Source organism: Ranitomeya imitator, chromosome 4 (assembly GCF_032444005.1).
Source record: "Ranitomeya imitator isolate aRanImi1 chromosome 4, aRanImi1.pri, whole genome shotgun sequence".
Classification (NCBI taxonomy): Eukaryota; Metazoa; Chordata; class Amphibia; order Anura; family Dendrobatidae; genus Ranitomeya; species Ranitomeya imitator.
Window position 1 is genome coordinate 1,079,144 of NC_091285.1, and position 20,050 is coordinate 1,099,193.

At 51.3% G+C, this 20,050-nt stretch overlaps 1 protein-coding gene across 1 annotated transcript in view; it reads left to right on the forward strand.

Moving 5' to 3' along the window:
- The first annotated feature begins 866 nt into the window (after positions 1-866).
- Positions 867-20,050, forward strand: part of STRAP (serine/threonine kinase receptor associated protein) — a 56,144-nt gene continuing 36,960 nt past the window's right edge. Inside the window, exons 1-5 of the mRNA XM_069762747.1 lie at positions 867-1,062; positions 10,729-10,864; positions 10,959-11,040; positions 11,817-11,889; positions 17,884-17,983. Coding sequence (XP_069618848.1) covers positions 951-1,062; positions 10,729-10,864; positions 10,959-11,040; positions 11,817-11,889; positions 17,884-17,983 — 503 coding nt within the window. The 5' untranslated portion in view covers positions 867-950. The remainder of the gene's footprint in view (positions 1,063-10,728; positions 10,865-10,958; positions 11,041-11,816; positions 11,890-17,883; positions 17,984-20,050) is intronic.

Below are 20,050 nucleotides of genomic sequence, written 5' to 3' on the forward strand. Positions count from 1 at the left end.
ATAACAGAGGAGGCAGGTTATAACAGCGGAGGGCAGGTTATAACAGAGGGGGGCAGGTTATAACAGAGGGGGGCAGGTTATAACAGAGGAGGGCAGGTTATAACAGAGGAGGGCAGGTTATAACAGAGGAGGGCAGGTTATAACAGAGGAGGCAGGTTATAACAGCGGAGGGCAGGTTATAACAGAGGGGGGCAGGTTATAACAGAGGGGGGCAGGTTATAACAGAGGAGGGCAGGTTATAACAGAGGAGGGCAGGTTATAACAGAGGAGGGCAGGTTATAACAGAGGGGGGCAGGTTATAACAGAGGAGGGCAGGTTATAACAGAGGAGGGCAGGTTATAACAGAGGAGGGCAGGTTATAACAGAGGGGGGCAGGTTATAACAGCGGAGGGCAGGTTATAACAGAGGAGGGCAGGTTATAACAGAGGGGGGCAGGTTATAACAGCGGAGGGCAGGTTATAACAGAGGAGGGCAGGTTATAACAGAGGAGGGCAGGTTATAACAGAGGAGGGCAGGTTATAACAGAGGAGGGCAGGTTATAACAGCGGAGGGCAGGTTATAACAGAGGAGGGCAGGTTATAACAGAGGAGGGCAGGTTATAACAGAGGAGGGCAGGTTATAACAGCGGAGGGCAGGTTATAACAGAGGGGGGCAGGTTATAACAGCAGCTGGTGATGAAGGTCGGATTTATTTGTCATTTATTTATGGTTTTTCTTTCCTTCCTCCAGAGCTGGATGCGGTCACGTGTCAGCCATGTGTGAGGCTGAGGCGCCGGTAGGTGGCGCTGTGAGCTCAGCGTGCAGGGATTGTGGTGACACCTCCCGCCTCTGTGACGTCACGCCCCAGAGTCCTGTCACTTCCGCTCTCATCCAATATGGCTGGCGGCGGCTTCCGGTGCGGCGCTTCTTACGCTTCCGGTCGCGTGCGCAGCTGTTGTGTGTGGAGCGACCATGGCGATGCGGCAGACACCGCTGACCTGCTCCGGGCACACCCGGCCGGTGGTGGACCTGGCCTTCTCCGGCATCACTCCCTACGGATACTTCCTCATCAGCGCCTGTAAAGGTGAGAGGCCGGTGACCGGCACCGCTCCCGTCCGCCGGCGCCTAATGTCCTCTGTTCTGTCTTCCTCTGTGGCTCCTCCTCGGGGGCGGGGCCTGCAGCTCTTCTCCGGCTCAGTGCGGACAGCAGGTGGAGCGCAGGCGCCATAGAGATACAGCGGTGTATTCCTATGTGATGGCGGCCGGTCCATAGAGATACAGCGGTGTATTCCTATGTGATGGCTGCCGGTCCATAGAGATACAGCGGTGTATTCCTATGTGATGGCGGCCGGTCCATAGAGATACAGCGGTGTATTCCTATGTGATGGCTGCAGGTCCATAGAGATACAGCGGTGTATTCCTATGTGATGGCTGCAGGTCCATAGAGATACAGCGGTGTGTTCCTATGTGATGGCTGCCGGTCCATAGAGATACAGCGGTGTATTCCTATGTGATGGCTGCAGGTCCATAGAGATACAGCGGTGTATTCCTATGTGATGGCGGCTGCTCCATAGAGATACAGCGGTGTATTGCTATGTGATAGCTGCAGGTCCATAGAGATACAGCGGTGTATTCCTATGTGATGGCGGCTGCTCCATAGAGATACAGCGGTGTATTGCTATGTGATAGCTGCAGGTCCATAGAGATACAGCGGTGTATTCCTATGTGATGGCTGCAGGTCCATAGAGATACAGCGGTGTATTCCTATGTGATGGCTGCAGGTCCATAGAGATACAGCGGTGTATTCCTATGTGATGGCGGCCGGTCCATAGAGATACAGCGGTGTATTCCTATGTGATGGCTTCCGGTCCATAGAGATACAGCGGTGTATTCCTATGTGATGGCTGCCGGTCCATAGAGATACAGCGGTGTATTCCTATGTGATGGCTGCCGGTCCATAGAGATACAGCGGTGTATTCCTATGTGATAGCTGCAGGTCCATAGAGATACAGCGGTGTATTCCTATGTGATGGCTGCAGGTCCATAGAGATACAGCGGTGTATTCCTATGTGATGGCTGCAGGTCCATAGAGATACAGCGGTGTATTCCTATGTGATGGCGGCCGGTCCATAGAGATACAGCGGTGTATTCCTATGTGATGGCTTCCGGTCCATAGAGATACAGCGGTGTATTCCTATGTGATGGCTGCAGGTCCATAGAGATACAGCGGTGTATTCCTATGTGATGGCTGCAGGTCCATAGAGATACAGCGGTGTGTTCCTATGTGATGGCTGCCGGTCCATAGAGATACAGCGGTGTATTCCTATGTGATGGCTGCAGGTCCATAGAGATACAGCGGTGTATTCCTATGTGATGGCTGCAGGTCCATAGAGATACAGCGGTGTATTCCTATGTGATGGCTGCCGGTCCATAGAGATACAGCGGTGTATTCCTATGTGATGGCGGCAGGTCCATAGAGATACAGCGGTGTATTCCTATGTGATGGCTGCCGGTCCATAGAGATACAGCGGTGTATTCCTATGTGATGGCTGCCGGTCCATAGAGATACAGCGGTGTATTCCTATGTGATGGCTGCCGGTCCATAGAGATACAGCGGTGTATTCCTATGTGATGGCGGCAGGTCCATAGATACAGCGGTGTATTCCTATGTGATGGCTGCAGGTCCATAGAGATACAGCGGTGTATTCCTATGTGATGGCTGCAGGTCCATAGAGATACAGCGGTGTATTCCTATGTGATGGCTGCCGGTCCATAGAGATACAGCGGTGTATTCCTATGTGATGGCTGCCGGTCCATAGAGATACAGCGGTGTATTCCTATGTGATGGCTGCCGGTCCATAGAGATACAGCGGTGTATTCCTATGTGATGACGGCCGGTCCATAGAGATACAGCGGTGTATTCCTATGTGATGGCTGCCGGTCCATAGAGATACAGCGGTGTATTACTATGTGATGGCTGCCGGTCCATAGAGATACAGCGGTGTATTCCTATGTGATGGCTGCAGGTCCATAGAGATACAGCGGTGTATTCCTATGTGATGGCGGCCGGTCCATAGAGATACAGCGGTGTATTCCTATGTGATGGCTGCAGGTCCATAGAGTTACAGCGGTGTATTCCTATGTGATAGCTGCAGGTCCATAGAGATACAGCGGTGTATTCCTATGTGATGGCTGCCGGTCCATAGAGATACAGCGGTGTATTCCTATGTGATGGCTGCCGGTCCATAGAGATACAGCGGTGTATTCCTATGTGATGGCGGCAGGTCCATAGATACAGCGGTGTATTCCTATGTGATGGCTGCAGGTCCATAGAGATACAGCGGTGTATTCCTATGTGATGGCTGCAGGTCCATAGAGATACAGCGGTGTATTCCTATGTGATGGCTGCCGGTCCATAGAGATACAGCGGTGTATTCCTATGTGATGGCGGCAGGTCCATAGATACAGCGGTGTATTCCTATGTGATGACGGCCGGTCCATAGAGATACAGCGGTGTATTCCTATGTGATGACGGCCGGTCCATAGAGATACAGCGGTGTATTCCTATGTGATGGCGGCAGGTCCATAGATACAGCGGTGTATTCCTATGTGATGACGGCCGGTCCATAGAGATACAGCGGTGTATTCCTATGTGATGGCTGCCGGTCCATAGAGATACAGCGGTGTATTACTATGTGATGGCTGCCGGTCCATAGAGATACAGCGGTGTATTCCTATGTGATGGCTGCAGGTCCATAGAGATACAGCGGTGTATTCCTATGTGATGGCTGCCGGTCCATAGAGATACAGCGATGTATTCCTATGTGATGGCGGCCGGTCCATAGAGATACAGCGGTGTATTCCTATGTGATGGCGGCCGGTCCATAGAGATACAGCGGTACTGCACCTAGGGTAATTAGTCGCCAGAATGGCTGCCTGCTATGTACTGGCTATTGGGCACGCTGCAGCGAGGCGATGTAACTACTTCCACTCAGGCAGGAACAATAATTATCAACGCTGCAGTCGCTACTACTCCCAGAGGCACAGAACAAGGTATGCTGCCATCAGCTTCGATTAAGCGTAATTCCCTTCAGAAGACTTGGGGTACGTTTTAGAGCAGGAAGAACGAAACTAGTAATTTATATATTTTACTCCGGAAGATTAGGCAGTGTTTATCAAAAAATATTACAAGGATGTTACAATAAGAGACAATTGAAAATATGTACAAGCATTTCAGGCAGATCATTTCAGGCAAAACCATCTGCATTGCCATGCTCCATGCGCGTTTTGTGATCAATGGAGAAGTGAAACTGCTGAAGGGCAAGGCTCCAGCGTAGCAACCTGCCGTTGGTTCCGCACATGGCGTTTAGCCAGCGCAGAGGGTTGTGGTCAGTCAGCACAGTGAAGGTGTGACAGTACAAGCAGGGCTCCAAGCGCTGCAGGGCCCAGACTATGGCCAGGCACTCCTTCTCGATGGTGGAGTAGGCCACTTCCCTCGGCAGAAGTTTCCGGCTCAGGTATAACACGGTCCTCTTAGTCCTCCGAGTCAACCTGGCTGAGCACAGCACCAAGGCCAAACTCGCTGGCGTCGGTCTGCACCAAGAACGGTCGACTGCTGTTGACTGCTTTCAACACAGGGGCGTTGTACCGTGCAGTTTTCAATGCCTGGAAGGCCCCCTCACAGCCGTCGGTCTAGTTGACGATGTGGGGTAGCTTCTTCCTGGTGAGGACCGTCAAGGGTTTTGCCAGGCTACTATAGTGCTGTACGAAGCGCCTATAGTAACCTGCAGTGCCCAGGAAGGACATCACCTGTTTCTTGGTCACGGGAGTGGGCCAGTTCACGATCACTCCCACTTTGTCAGGCTCTGGCTTCAGGGTGTTCCCGCCTACCCGATGCCCCAAGTAGTGGACCTCACTCATGCCCATCTGGCACTTTCCCGGCTTGATAGTCAGTCCTGCTTGGTGAATTCGCCTGAGCACCTCCTCCAGATGTTGCAGGTGTTCCTCCCAGGAGGAACTGAAGATGGCAATGTCATCCAAGTACGCCACCGCGTACTTCTCCAGTCCCTGAAGCAGGAGGTTGACCACCCGCAGGAAAGTGGCAGGGACATTCTTCATGCTGAAGGGCAAGACTGTGGACTCGTACAGTCCGAAGGGTGTGATAAAGGCGGACTTCTGCGCCTTGGGGCTCAGGGAAATCTGCCAGTATCCTCGACTCAGATCCATTATGGTCAGGTAGTTTGCGCCAGCTAACCTCTCAAGCAGCTCCTCGATGCGCAGCATTGGGTGCGAGTCAGAGGCTGTGATGGCGTTGAGCCCCCTGTAGTCCACGCAGAACCGGGTGGTCCGATCCTTCTTGGGCACGAGAGCTACAGGTGAGGCCCACGCGCTCTTTGACCGTCGAATCACCCCCAGCTGTAACATCTCATTGATCTCCTGGCGCATAACCTGCTGCACCTGGTGGGAGATTCGATAGGGTGTTCGCCGTAGTGGGGCGTGATTCCCGTGTCCACCTCGTGGACTGCTAAGCAGGGCTGTGAGTCGGTAAGCCACAGTTGCGACTCCGACTACTGGATTTCATCAGGTTCCGACTCCGTCTCCGACTCCTTCATAAATGGCCAATTCGTAACAATAAATTTACTGTTGTAAAATATTAACATTTTCAGTTTCTCACCATCATATAAGTAATCAGACCACTTGGTAATACTGTTATTCCTCATGTACTCAGTTAACTGATGCAAAGTTTGTTGAAAGGATAATACTTCTTACAGTCTTCCTCTTCTGAGTAGCAGCTGTGAGATGCTTGGAAGACGCACACCAAACATCTAATCTAGAGGAAGAGCTTTACTACTAAGAATTTACAACACATTTTCACTTTCAGTTTCATACATTGTAAGTAGGGGGGTTGGGGCAGCATGAGGTTAACCAAGTATAAGATTAGATAAGGGCAGTGGAGAACAGTGACACACAAGAAGTAAAGGTACTGTCACATTCAGCGATGCTGCAGCGATATATAGACAACGAGCCGATCGCTGCAGTGTCGCTGTTTAGGTCGCTGTAGAGACGTCAAACACAGCAGCTCCAGAACGTTGCAGGAGCGATCCAGTGACGTAACGGCGACTCACTTATCGTTCACGCTCCATGTAAAAACGTTGCTGGTGTCGTTGCTTTTGCTGTCAAACAGGACGAACCACGCCGACATAACGACCAAATAAAGTTCCGGACTTCTAGCTCCGACCAGCGATATCACAGCGGGATCCAGATCGCTGCTGCGTGTCAAACACAACAAGATCGCTATCCAGGACGCTGCAACGTCACGGATCGTTGTCGTTCTCGTTGTAAAGTTGCTGAGTGTGAAGGTACCTTAAAGGGATACTGTCACCTGAATTTGGAGGGAACAATCTTCAGCCATGGAGGCGGGGTTTTTGGGTGTTTGATTCACCCTTCCCTTACCCGCTGGCTGCAATATTGGATTGAAGTTCATTCTTTGTCCTCCATAGTACACGCCTTGTGCAGGCGTGTACTACGGAGGACAGAGAATGAACTTCAATCCAATATTGCAGCCAGCATACAGCCAGAGGCTAAGGAAAGGGTGAATCAAAAACCCCGCCTCCATGGCTGAAGATTGTTCCCTCCAAATTCAGGTGACAGTGTCCCTTTAAGAAATGTCTCTATCTCCAGCAGAACTGCTTATCACTGTTGTTCATAGTTTGATAGAGCATATATATTTGAGTAACATTTATAAAATTCATATGAAAGTTCAATTATGAAATACTAATACATTTTTTTTTTTTTAAAGCTGGAGTCAGTACATTTCTACAGACTCCGACTCCAGCCAAAACTAACTCAGACTCCACGACTCCGACTCCACAGCCCTGCTGCTAAGTCCTTCCAGGTCGGTTGGAGAACACGACCCGGAAGGGTTCCAGCTTGGTCCGCAACTGCGACCGCTGGGGTTTGGTTAGTGAAGCGCTTACCTCCACGTCCTCGATGGATCCATCGGCCTTGGCTTGCCCAGCATGTCCAGGAGGGGGTCTTCCTCCCCGTCTTCGGGCAGGCTGCAGACCGGTAGGACGAAAGGTTCACGTTCGTGATGAGCCTTCATCATATTGACGTGAAATCCTTTCGCCTACCCCGAGCGTGGTCAAGTGTGACCACGTAGGTGACTGGGTTGAGCTGTTGGTGGACGACGTACGGGCCCTCCCAGGCTGCCTGAAGCTTATCCTTTGGTACGGGGACCAGCACCCACACCTTTTGACCCACGTGGTAGGTCCGCTCCCGGGCGTTCTGGTCGTACCAGTGCTTCTGGTCAGCCTGAGCCTGTGTCATGTTGTCATGCACCAACTACGTCAAGGTCTGCATCTTGTCACGGAAGCGCATGACATACTCCACTATGGACACTTCAGAGGGGTTCGGCTCCTCTTCCCAGGATTCCCTTACTAACCAAAGGGGTCCCCGGACTCGCCTGCCATACAGGAACTCGAAGGGAGAGAACCCCGTCGAGCCCTGCGGAACCTCTCGGTAAGCGAATAGCAGGTGTGGGAGGTACCGCTGCCAGTCGCGCCCTTGGGTCTCAACCAGCATGCGTAGCATCTGTTTGAGGGTACCATTGAAGCGTTCACACAAGCCATTGGTCTGTGGGTGATACGCACTCGATACCAGGTGCTTCACCTGCATTCTCTTACAGAGAGCCTCCATTAGGCGAGACATGAATTGGGTCCCTTGATCGGTAAGCATCTCCCTGGGAAATCCTACACGTGAAAAGATGGCCAACAGGGCATCCGCCACCTTATATGCCCTAGTTGACGACAGAGCTACTGCCTCTGGGTATCGGGTAGCATAGTCTACCACAGTAAGGATGTATTGCTTTCCAGAGCTGCTGGGGACGGCCAGCGGGCCCACAATGTCCACCGCGATCCTCTGTCAACTTGCATCTCGGCGAGTTGTCTCAAACTCTCTAGGCTCGCATCTGTGTGCAGAGCGGCCTGAAACTCCTGGCTAGGGGAAGCCAGAAGCGATGTCAGGGTCCCTTCCCCACGGGACCCCTCTGGGACCTGCTCTGGGTCCACCTCTGGTTCAGTCACAATGATGACTGAGGAGGGTCCGGAAGGCAGACAGGTATCTGCGTTCCAGGCACTCTGACTGCGGGTGACAGCAGCTACGTAGGATTTCTGCAGACCCATCAGCCGACGCTGCTATGGGCTCTACCTCCCCATCCACCCCCAACACTCCAGGGGCAGTGCTACTTATGGGCCAGTTACCTTCCTCTGTGGTACTGGTCACTTTCATGGCATCACCTTTCTCACGGTTCTCATGCTTCTCCCCATTTCCTGTAGCACCGACACTTGCCCCTGTTAGGGGTTCCTCAGCCGTTTCACTCCGCAGAGCGACGTGGCTGAGCACTCCTGTACCTATGGACACATCAACTTTCACAGAAAAATCATTATCAGGATCAGTTGGCACAGGTACAACATTTTCACCATCAATCCTAGGGAAAAAATGGTTATCAGATGCATCATGGTCAGGTAACACATGCGATTTCCCATCATCATCATCATCATCAGGGTTAACGTTACCCTCATTAGCAGATTGGGGAGGGGTGTCAGGGACGTAGTATGCAACCATCCTCCCCAAATCAGTCCCCAACAAAACATCAGTGGGAAAATTATCAGACAGCCCCACTTCCTTCACCTCGCTCCCGGCACCCCAATCAATATAAACCCAAGCCATTGGTAAGGGACAGCGGATGCCCCCAATCCCAGTGACAGTCAGGGTTTTCCCCGGGGGGAGTGCCTTGGTTTTAGGATTGGAAATAAGTGAGTGAAGCAGCAGTCTTCACATGTCTTTGTCCGGGGTCTAGCTGCTTTAAATATGTGTGCTATGCATCTAGATGTGTCCCCTCCTCCACAGCACACGGTCAGCCCTGAGATAAGATGACATGCCGAAATGTAAGTGTTTTTTCAGCTTTAATCCTTTTTTATTTGTAATTGTTCTGTACATACGCTACTTGTCGTCTTTTTATATTATCTTTTTATATTTCTGTAAACACTGCCTACCTTTTTTGGAGTAAAATATATAAAATTACTAGCTTATCTCTCCTTGCTCTATAACGTACTGTCACGTCCTCTGAATTCAATTACGCTACTAATCTGGGTTGGCTCTGGATCCATTAATAATTAAGAAATTGGAGCTGGTGGCAGCGGATTTGTCTGGTGCGTGTGGGAGTCTTTGTAGCGACTGGCGGCGTTGATAATTATTGTTCCCACCTGAGTGGGATTAGATATATCTCCCTCTCTGCAGTGTGCTCATAAACAAATACTAATTAAGGCAGCCTTTCTGGCGACTAATTATCCTAGGTGCAGTACCCTGTCCGACCTGAGGGCAAGGGGGCGCCAGAGAGCTGCAAGTTCCAAACCGGAAGTGGGATATAGATAAATACCATTCAGAAAGAACCAGGGGCAACCAAACAACCTTGATTCATGACAAATTGGTGGTTGTTGTGGGGGATGATAAAGGTATCCTCCCCATGAACCGTGACACAACTGTGTATTGCTATGTGCCTGTCATTTTCCTGGAAGTCATTACTGACATGACGACCCGTTACTGCATCACATATCAGCGAATTACAGAGCAAGTTGGAGAGGGAGCCTAGTCTAAGGCTCTCCAACCCACCCCCCTTCTTACCTGGCCTCCAGCCTGTCACCTCCCCTTCTCACCACCATCCTGGCTGTTCCCCTCCCCTTGCCCTTTGCAGCCCCCCATCCCATGTTCCCTCCATCTGACACCTGTCTCATCACCATCCTGCTCTCGTCCTCTCTGGCCGGCCGCCCCCATCTCATCACCATCGCGGACGGTCCTCTCCCCTTGTCCTTTTGCAGCTCCCTCTCTTCGTCCTCTCCAGTCGGCTGCCCCCATCTCATCACTATCGCGGACGGTCCTCTCCTCTTGTCCTTTGCAGCTCCCTCTCCATCCTCTCCTGCCGGCCCTTCCCCCGCTCATCACAATCGCGAGCGGTCCTCTCTCCCCTTGTCCTTCGCAGTTCGCTCTCTTCGTTCTCTCCGGCCGGCAGCGGTCCTCTCCCCTTGTCCTTCGCAGTTCGCTCTCTTCGTCCTCTCTGGCCGGCCGCGGTCCTCTCCCCTTGTCCTTCGCAGTTCGCTCTCTTCGTTCTCTCCGGCCGGCAGCGGTCCTCTCCCCTTGTCCTTCGCAGTTCGCTCTCTTCGTCCTCTCCAGCCGGCTGCCCCCATCTCATCACCATCGCGGACGGTCCTCTCCCCTTGTCCTTTTGCAGCTCCCTCTCTTCGTCCTCTCCAGTCGGCTGCCCCCATCTCATCACTATCGCGGACGGTCCTCTCCTCTTGTCCTTTGCAGCTCCCTCTCCATCCTCTCCTGCCGGCCCTTCCCCCGCTCATCACAATCGCGAGCGGTCCTCTCCCCTTGTCCTTCGCAGTTCGCTCTCTTCGTTCTCTCCGGCCGGCAGCGGTCCTCTCCCCTTGTCCTTCGCAGTTCGCTCTCTTCGTCCTCTCTGGCCGGCCGCGGTCCTCTCCCCTTGTCCTTCGCAGTTCGCTCTCTTCGTCCTCTCCAGCCGGCTGCCCCCATCTCATCACCTTCGCGGACGGTCCTCTCCCCTTGTCCTTTGCAGCCACCTCCCTTCGTCCTCTCCGGCCTGCCAATCCCCCTTCTTTCCCAGCTTCTGCCGTCCTCGCCAATGGCCCATCCACCATCTCTCACCCGTGTACCGGCCTCTTCACAGATGGAAAGCCGATGCTGCGCCAGGGCGACACTGGTGACTGGATTGGAACATTTCTTGGCCACAAGGGGGCAGTGTGGGGGGCCACTCTCAATAAGGATGCAACCAAAGCCGCCACGGGGGCGGCCGACTTCACAGCGTAAGTAGCGGCTCAGTGGCTGATAACAGAAAACAATGGCATTTGGTGGAGCCTGTGTTGCTGCAGTCGGTGACCGTAATGTTTCTCTCTCCAGTAAGGTGTGGGACGCGGTGACGGGCGACGAACTCATCACACTGGCGCATAAGCACATAGTGAAGAGCGTGGACTTCACTCAGGTGAGTGCAGGGGCGGAGGAAGGGCAGCCTCTAAATCCAACATGGCCGCCTACACTCTATGGTCAAGAGGGGCAGCACCCAAAATCATAAGGGCCTGTTGATCTCCAACTCCTGTACTACAACTCCCAGCATGCATAGTCTTGAAGGGTCAGCGTGCAAGTGACTGTGGACCAGAGGAGGACGAGCTAGTGAGAACATGTGCTCTTCACCCTCATGAGGCAGGATCAGATTGTGATGCTGCAGACAGATGGGGGTCAAGTAATGGGTGAGGGTGCAGGAGGACAGGGGCAGCGGGCCGGAAAGGCTGCAGTGTCACTGGGGGTCTGACCCCTTCATTGCTGGGCGTGACACTGCAGACAGGTGGGGGGCAAGTCAGGATTGAGGGTGAATGAGAACGGGGATGAGGGGGGCAGTTGGCCAGAGAGGGGCGGCTGTATGAAGGGACGGCGGTCATTGAGAGGACAAGATGGGCGGTGGGAAAGGCTGCAGTGCTACCTGTGGTTGTGACCCCTTCATTGCTGGTTGAGACCCCACAGATGGGTGGGGGGCAGGTGAGAGAACCTCTGTCGGTTCGCGGTGAGGGAGGAGTGGCGGGATCGAAGTTTCTTACTCTTGAAGATGACAAGCCATTCGTTGGCCACTAAAGAAAAGGTGGATCAGCTCACCACATTGTACAGAAAGAATTAAGTGGCAAGGGTAGTCCTGAGGAAGCCCGTGTACCCCGTCCGTCGCACTGTGTGATGTCATGCTGGTGACCCATCATCCTCATTTTTCAGGACAGTAATAACCTGCTGACAGGAGGCCAAGACAAGCTTCTGCGTATCTACGACCTGAGCAAACCAGAGGCCGGTACGTATGGTTATTATATGGTGCGGCCTGTGGTGTGGTGTCTGGTCAGTGTGACGTTGTGCCTCAGCGGCAGTGCTCCGGTCAGTGTGATGTTGGGTCATTGTAGTGTACAGACAATACAGTGATCACCGGTGACTTTATACACAGGAGCTCTGTATATAGGGTACAGGTAAGGCCGGGGTCACGCTTGCTAGTGTGATGTGAGAAACTCGCACAAGTCTCAGGACTGGAGCGTTCAACTGCATAGTAGTACATGCAGTTGAATGCTCTGGTCCCTAGTGCCAGTGGCTGTGCTGGGGATTGATGTGAGAGACTCGCATTACATTCGCAAGTGTGACCCCAGACTAATAGTAAAGACCAGTGACATTATACATAGGAGCTCTGTACATAGTATACAAGTAATACATGGATCACAGTTACATTTTACACAGACGCTCTGTATATAGTGTTGGTGTACAGGTAATACAGTGATCACCAGTGTTGTCATACACTGGAGCTCTCTATATCATGTACAGGTAATTCAGGGATCACCGGTGACCTTATACACAGGAGCTCTGTACATAGTATACATGTAATACAGTGATCACCGGTAACCTTATTCACAGGAGCTCTGTACATAGTATTCATGTAATGCAGTGATCACCAGTGACATGATACACAGGAGCTCTGTATATAGTGTATAGCTAATACAGTGATCACCAGTGACATTATACACAGGAGCTCTGTATATAGTGTATAGTGTACAGGTAACACACTGGCTCACCAGTGATGTCTGTAGTTGAAGTGCTTCATCCAGCGCAGACCACCATCACTTTTTCCAGCCAGGACTCGTCTCTACATAAAATAATACATAGTTACATAGAGCACTGCTTCCAGAGCACACCCACCCCCCACTTTTTCCCTTTCTTCTACACTACACTGCTGAATACATACAGTACAGACCAAAAGTTTGGACACACCTCATTAAAATATTTTTTTGTATTTTCAAAACTATGAAAATTGTACATTCACACTGAAGGCATCAAAACTATGAATTAACACGTGTGGAATTATATACTTAACAAAAAAAGTGTGAAACAACTGAAATTATGTCTTATATTCTAGGTTCTTCAAAGTAGCCACCTTTTTGCTTTGACTGCTTTGCTCACTCTTGGCATTCTCTTGATGAGCTTCAAGAGGTAGTCACCGGGAATGGTCTTCCAACAATCTTGAAGAAGTTCCCAGAGATGCTTAGCACTTGTTGGCCCTTTTGTCTTCACTCTGCGGTCCAGCTCACCCCAAACCATCTCGATTGGGTTCAGGTCTGGTGACTGTGGAGGCCAGGTCATCTGGCGTAGCACCCCATCACTCTCCTTCTTGGTCAAATAGCCCTTACACAGTCTGGAGGTGTGTTTGGGGTCATTGTCCTGTTGAAGAATAAATGATGGTCCAACTAAACGCAAACCGGATGGAATAGCATGCCGCTGCAAGATGCTGTGGTAGCCATGCTGGTTCAGTATGCCTTCAATTTTGAATAAATCCCCAACATTGTCACCAGCAAAGCCCCCCCCCCCCCCCCCCCCCACACCATCACACCTCCTCCTCCATGCTTCACGGTGGGATCCAGGCATGTAGAGTCCATCCATTCACCTTTTCTGCGTCGCACAAAGACACGGTGGTTGGAACCAAAGATCTCAAATTTGGACTCATCAGACCAAAGCACAGATTTCCACTGGTCTAATGTCCATTCCTTGTGTTCTTTAACCCAAACAAGTCTCTTCTGCTTGTTGCCCGTCCTTAGCAGTGGTTTCCTAGCAGCTATTTTACTATGAAGGCCTGCTGCACAATGTCTCCTCTTAACAGTTATTGTAGAGATGTGTCTGCTGCTAGAACTCTGTGTGGCATTGACCTGGTCTCTAATCTGAGCTGCTGTTAACCTGCGATTTCTGAGGCTGGTGACTCGGATAAACTTATCCTCAGAAGCAGAGGTGACTCTTGGTCTTCCTTCCCTGAGGCAGTCTTCATGTGAGCCAGTTTCTTTGTAGCGCTTGATGGTTTTTACATCTGCACTTGGGGACACTTTCAAAGTTTTCCCAATTTTTCGGACTGACTGACCTTCATTTCTTAAAGTAATGATGGCCACTCGTTTTTCTTTACTTAGCTGCTTTTTTCTTGCCATAATACAAATTCTAACAGTCTATTCAGTAGGACTATCAGCTGTGTATCCACCAGACTTCTGCTCAACACAACTGATGGTCCCAACCCAATTTATAAGGCAAGGAATTCCACTTATTAAACTTGACAGGGCACAACTGTGAAGTGAAAACCATTCCCGGTGACTACCTCTTGACGCTCATCAAGAGAATGCCAAGAGTGTGCAAAGCAGTCACCAAAGCAAAAGGTGGCTACTGTGAAGAACCTAGAATATAAGACATAATTTCAGTTTTTTCACACTTTTTTGTTAAGTATATAATTCCACATGTGTTAATTCATAGTTTTGATGCCTTCAGTGTGAATGTACAATTTTCATGGTCATGAAAATACAGAAAAATCTTTAAATGAGAAGCTGTGTCCAAACTTTTGGTCTGTACTGTATGTGCACCCACTATTAATATACAATTAGTTATGCAACCCACCATTCCAAATATAAATTATAACCCACCACTGCGCCTCACTTTAGCTGCTTTCCCCACCTAATAAATATATTAATTAGCCCCTGTACTCTTTCCCGTAATTCAATACCAGTCACTGCATCCCCAATGGCCCCCACCATGTACCTCCCGCTTCCCCATTCATTATAGTTACATGCCGCTTCTGCCCCAATTCATTGTCATGTCTTCTCTCTCCCATCCCCACCCCGTAATTCATTTTCAACTTCTCTCCCCCACATTCAATACATTTCCTCACCCCCATCTCCAGTTCATTGTTATTTGCTCTCCTCAACGCTCGGTTAAGCCAATGTTTCAAGTGTACGGGGGGTGCCAAAAGAGCAAGCGACACTGATGACCATGTCCCTTATTCATTATTGGGGTCTATGATCGTTTACTAATCGCTCCCTCCATAGCGGTGATGCTTGCCATGTCTCCCCCTCCCTCGCTTCATCACTTTCAGCCCTCCTTCGATCATCATGTGCCATCATACCACCTCCGATCATCATGTGCCATCATACCACCTCCGATCATCATGTGCTGCCGCCCCCCTCCGTTCATCAAGTGCAGTCCCCCGTCCCCTCCCTCGCTTCATCATGTGCAGTTCCCGTCCCGTCCCTCGCTTCATCATTTGCAGTTCTCCGTCCCCTCCCTCGCTTCATCATTTGCAGTTCTCCGTCCCCTCCCTCGCTTCATCATGTGCAGTCCCCGTCCCGTCCCCTCGCTTCATCATTTGCAGTTCTCCGTCCCCTCCTTCGCTTTATCATTTGCAGTCCCCGTCCCCTCCCTCGCTTCATCATTTGCAGTTCTCCGTCCCCTCCCTCGCTTCATCATGTGCAGTTCTCCGTCCCCTCCCTTGCTTCATCATGTGCAGTCCCCATCCCCTCCCTCGCTTCATCATGTGCAGTTCTCAGTCCCCTCCCTCGCTTCATCATGTGCAGTTCTCCGTCCCCTCCCTCGCTTCATCATGTGCAGTCCCCGTCCCCTCCCTCGCTTCATCATGTGCAGTCCCCGTCCCCTCCCTCGCTTCATCATGTGCAGTCCCCGTCCCCTCCCTCGCTTCATCATTTGCAGTTCTACGTCCCCTCCCTCGCTTCATTATGTGCAGTCCCCGTCCCGTCCCCTCGCTTCATCATGTGCAGTCCCCGTCCCTCGCTTCATCATGTGCAGTCCCCGTCCCCTCCCTCGCTTCATCATTTGCAGTTCTCCGTCCCCTCCATCGCTTCATCATTTGCAGTCCCCGTCCCTCGCTTCATCATGTGCAGTCCCCGTCCCCTCCCTCGCTTCATCATTTGCAGTTCTCCGTCCCCTCCCTTGCTTCATCATTTGCAGTTCTCCGTCCCCTCCATCGCTTCATCATTTGCAGTCCCCGTCCCTCGCTTCATCATGTGCAGTCCCCGTCCCCTCCCTCGCTTCATCATGTGCAGTTCTCCGTCCCCTCCCTTGCTTCATCATTTGCAGTTCTCCGTCCCCTCCCTCGCTTCATCATGTGCAGTTCCCGTCCCGTCCCTCGCTTCATCATTTGCAGTTCTCCGTCCCCTCCCTCGCTTCATCATTTGCAGTTCTCCGTCCCCTCCCTCGCTTCATCATGTGCAGTCCCCGTCCCCTTCCTCGCTTCATCATTTGCAGTTCTCCGTCCCCTCCCTCGCTTCGTCATGTGCAGTCCCCGTCCCCTCCCTCGCTTCATCATGTGCAGTTCCCGTCCCGTCCCTCGCTTCATCATTTGCAGTTCTCCGTCCCCTCCCTCGCTTCATCATTTGCAGTTCTCCGTCCCCTCCCTCGCTTCATCATTTGCAGTCCCCGTCCCCTCCCTCGCTTCATCATTTGCAGTCCCCGTCCCCTCCCTCGCTTCATCATGTGCAGTTCTCCGTCCCCTCCCTCGCTTCATCATGTGCAGTTCTCCGTCCCCTCCCTCGCTTCATCATGTGCAGTCCCCGTCCCCTCCCTCGCTTCATCATTTGCAGTTCTCCGTCCCCTCCCTCGCTTCATCATTTGCAGTCCCTGTCCCCTCCCTCGCTTCATCATGTGCAGTCCCCGTCCCCTCCCTCGCTTCATCATTTGCAGTTCTCCGTCCCCTCCCTCGCTTCATCATTTGCAGTCCCTGTCCCCTCCCTCGCTTCATCATGTGCAGTCCCCGTCCCCTCCCTCGCTTCATCATTTGCAGTACTACGTCCCCTCCCTCGCTTCATTATGTGCAGTCCCCTCCTCCTCCCCCCTCACCCATTTAATCATTTTATAAAGAAAAAAACAAAAATGTTTTCCAAACTTACCTCACTAACAAGCCCCTACAGGCGCACCTGCCAGCACGTACACAAAGAGATTATCGCGTACGCGCCGTCACCTGACCAGACGTCCATAGAAGGCAGAGGGAGCTGCGCAGCTGTTCAGCTTAGACGGCCGTGCAGTTTCTTGAAAGATCCCATCGCCGACGTGTGCTCTGGGCACTGCACTTTATTGCACAATGGAGCCTGGCGAGTAGAAGCATAAGAGGTGGGACCCGGACTTGGACCGTGCCCCCTCTGTACTTCAGCTCACTGTGCCCCATATAGCAGTAAGGGCAGTAATACCCTGATAGCGGTCCTGGGACTATTACTCCCATCAGCCTACGCCTTCTGCCGCTGATGGGAATATTCATTAGCTGGTGCTTGCGCTATAAGTAAATAAATAAATTACATGATTTCCCCTGTATTTTTGATAAATAGCCAGGCAAAACTGACAGCTGTGGGCTGCAACCTTTAGCTGTCAGCCTTATCATAGCTGGTTATCAAGAATAGAGGGGTCTCCACTCCATTTATTTAAATTATTTAAATTCAAAGGTGACCTGAACCCCACCTGCCTCCGCCCCAGGGAAAGTGGGAAGAGCCGTCAAAGCGCTGCTTTCTGGGGAGGCTGCGGGCTGCTATTTCTAGCATGGGGGGGTGCTATAGCCATGGTGGGGACCCCATATCCTTTTTTAACCAGCCATGATAAAGCTGACAGCTGAGGGTTGCAGCCCCCAACTGTCAATTTTGCCTGGCTTGTTATCAAAAATACAAAGGATCCCACACTTTTTTTTTTTCTTTTTAATAGTGCAGGCGCCAGCTGATTAATACTCACATCAGCCGGTGGCAATGATCTTACCGCCAAGCATTGTGCCACGCAGTCATGACAGCGTGGCAAACACTGGATGTTCGGGGCCCCCATTCATATGATTACGGTTCGGGCACTGGTCTGGTACTCAAACTGAATTTTTTTTTTTTTTTAACTGTCCAGACCCGAACATCCAGCGGTTCGCCCATTACTAGATTTGTGTGATTCGGCTGGGGGTTTGCTGCGCGCGGCTGTAGTGGTGGTGCCTCCTGGTGAATTTCACGCTTCTCTCTTGTAGATCCAGAGCAGATCGGGGGTCACACATCAGCCATCAAGAAGGCATTGTGGTACAATGATGACAGACAGATCATCTCTGCAGCCGACGATAAGACTGTGCGGTGAGTAACACCGGTCATATGATGAGAAGGCTCCACCTACTGCGCCTTGTGAGGAGCGCGTGGCGAGACCTGTCCGTCGCTATATAGACAGGAGTGCTGGTCAGGGAAGTGCTGCAGTACAAGTGGGGTCGACAGCTTATAAAGTGTAAGTAAGAAGTGGCATGTGTGCCTGCTGCTTGTCACCAGCTGACCCTGGCGCCTACCGGCAGCTCTCCCTAGATGTTTACCAGCAGCTGATCCTGGCGCTCGACCGGCATCACTCCAAAGATGTTTACCACCAGCTGACCCTGGCGCCTGACCGGCATCTCTCCATAGATGGTTACCAGCAGCTGACCCTGGCGCCCGACCACAATCACTCCATAGACGTTTATCACCAGCTGACCCTGGTGCCTTCCCAGCATCTCTCCATAGATGTTTATCAGCAGCTGACCCTGGCGCCCGACCGGCAGCTCTCCCTAGATGTTTACCAGCAGCTGACCCTGGCGCCCGACCACAATCACTCCATAGATGTTTATCAGCAGCTGACCCTGGCGCCCGACCGGCATCTCTACATAATGTTTACCACCAGCTGACCCTGGCGCCCGACCGGCATCTCTCCATAGACGTTTATCACCAGCTGACCCTGGTGCCTTCCCAGCATCTCTCCATAGATGTTTATCAGCAGCTGACCCTGGCGCCCGACCGGCAGCTCTCCATAGATGTTTACCACCAGCTGACCCACGCACACTCCAGTAAGGAGCACTTGCCCTCATCAACATCTATAACCGAATGTGTTAAGAAGCAAAAACCCCCATGTGGCCAACACTAACTGCTCCATATTCGGGGAAGATTCTGTCCTGACTCCACATACAGCGATTAGACCAATTCCCCTGTCACGATTCACATCGCTGCCACCAATGTCACGATTCCCATCGTGACGGTCACCAAATATCACGAATCGGGGGTGACCATTGGCCAGCTCACGGCTATCACATGTGCAGGGGGCTTATCTTGGGTATCCCTCCACTGCTACAATGTGATGAAAACACAAACAAGTATATCACGAACTGCAGGGATTTATCTATATCCCGCTTTCCAGTTCCGGTTTGGAACTTGCTGCTCTCTGGCGCCCCCCTTACCCTCAGGTCAGTCTACTCAGGTACTGCACATAGGGTACTTAGTCTCCAGAAAGGCTGCCTGCTATGTACTGGCTATTGGACACGCTGCAGCGAGGGCGATTAACTCCTCCCACACAGGCGGGAACAATAATTATCAACACCGCCGTCGCTACAACGACACCCAAATAGACAAAAACCAGAGAACCAAGAAAAAGCGATCAGAGGCCAAGAATAGTAAAAAGTAGAAAAAACTTTATTAAGCATACAATTTAGCAGGAAATAACAGTGGGTACACCCACGGGACAAATGTACAATCTAACAAAGAAGAAAACATGGGACAAAGACCGGTGGCGGCTCAGAAATCCTAATATATAATGAGAAAAGCTAATACTGTAATAATAACCCCACGTATTAACGGTTGTTTGTAGCATAGTTCTAAATGAACGTACATACGTGGTGTTAGTGATAGCCCAACAAAATCACCCTGAACACATAAGGAACTAGGGTACTACATGGTAAGATAGCACATAGCGGATCAATGATAGAAAACACAAATACAGTTAGGGCCAGAAATATTTGGACAGTGACACAAGTTTTGTTATTTTAGCTGTTTACAAAAACATGTTCAGAAATACAATTATATATATAATATGGGCTGAAAGTGCACACTCCCAGCTGCAATATGATAGTTTCCACATCCAAATCGGAGAAAGGGTTTAGGAATCATAGCTCTGTAATGCATAGCGTCCTCTTTTTCAAGGGACCAAAAGTAATTGGACAATGGACTCTAAGGGCTGCAATTAACTCTGAAGGCGTCTCCCTCGTTAACTTGTAATCAATGAAGTAGTTAAAAGGTCAGGGGTGGATTCCAGGTGTGTGGTTTTGCATTTGGAAGCTGTTGCTGTGAGCAGACAACATGCGGTCAAAGGAACTCTCAATTGAGGTGAAGCAGAACATCCTGAGGCTGAAA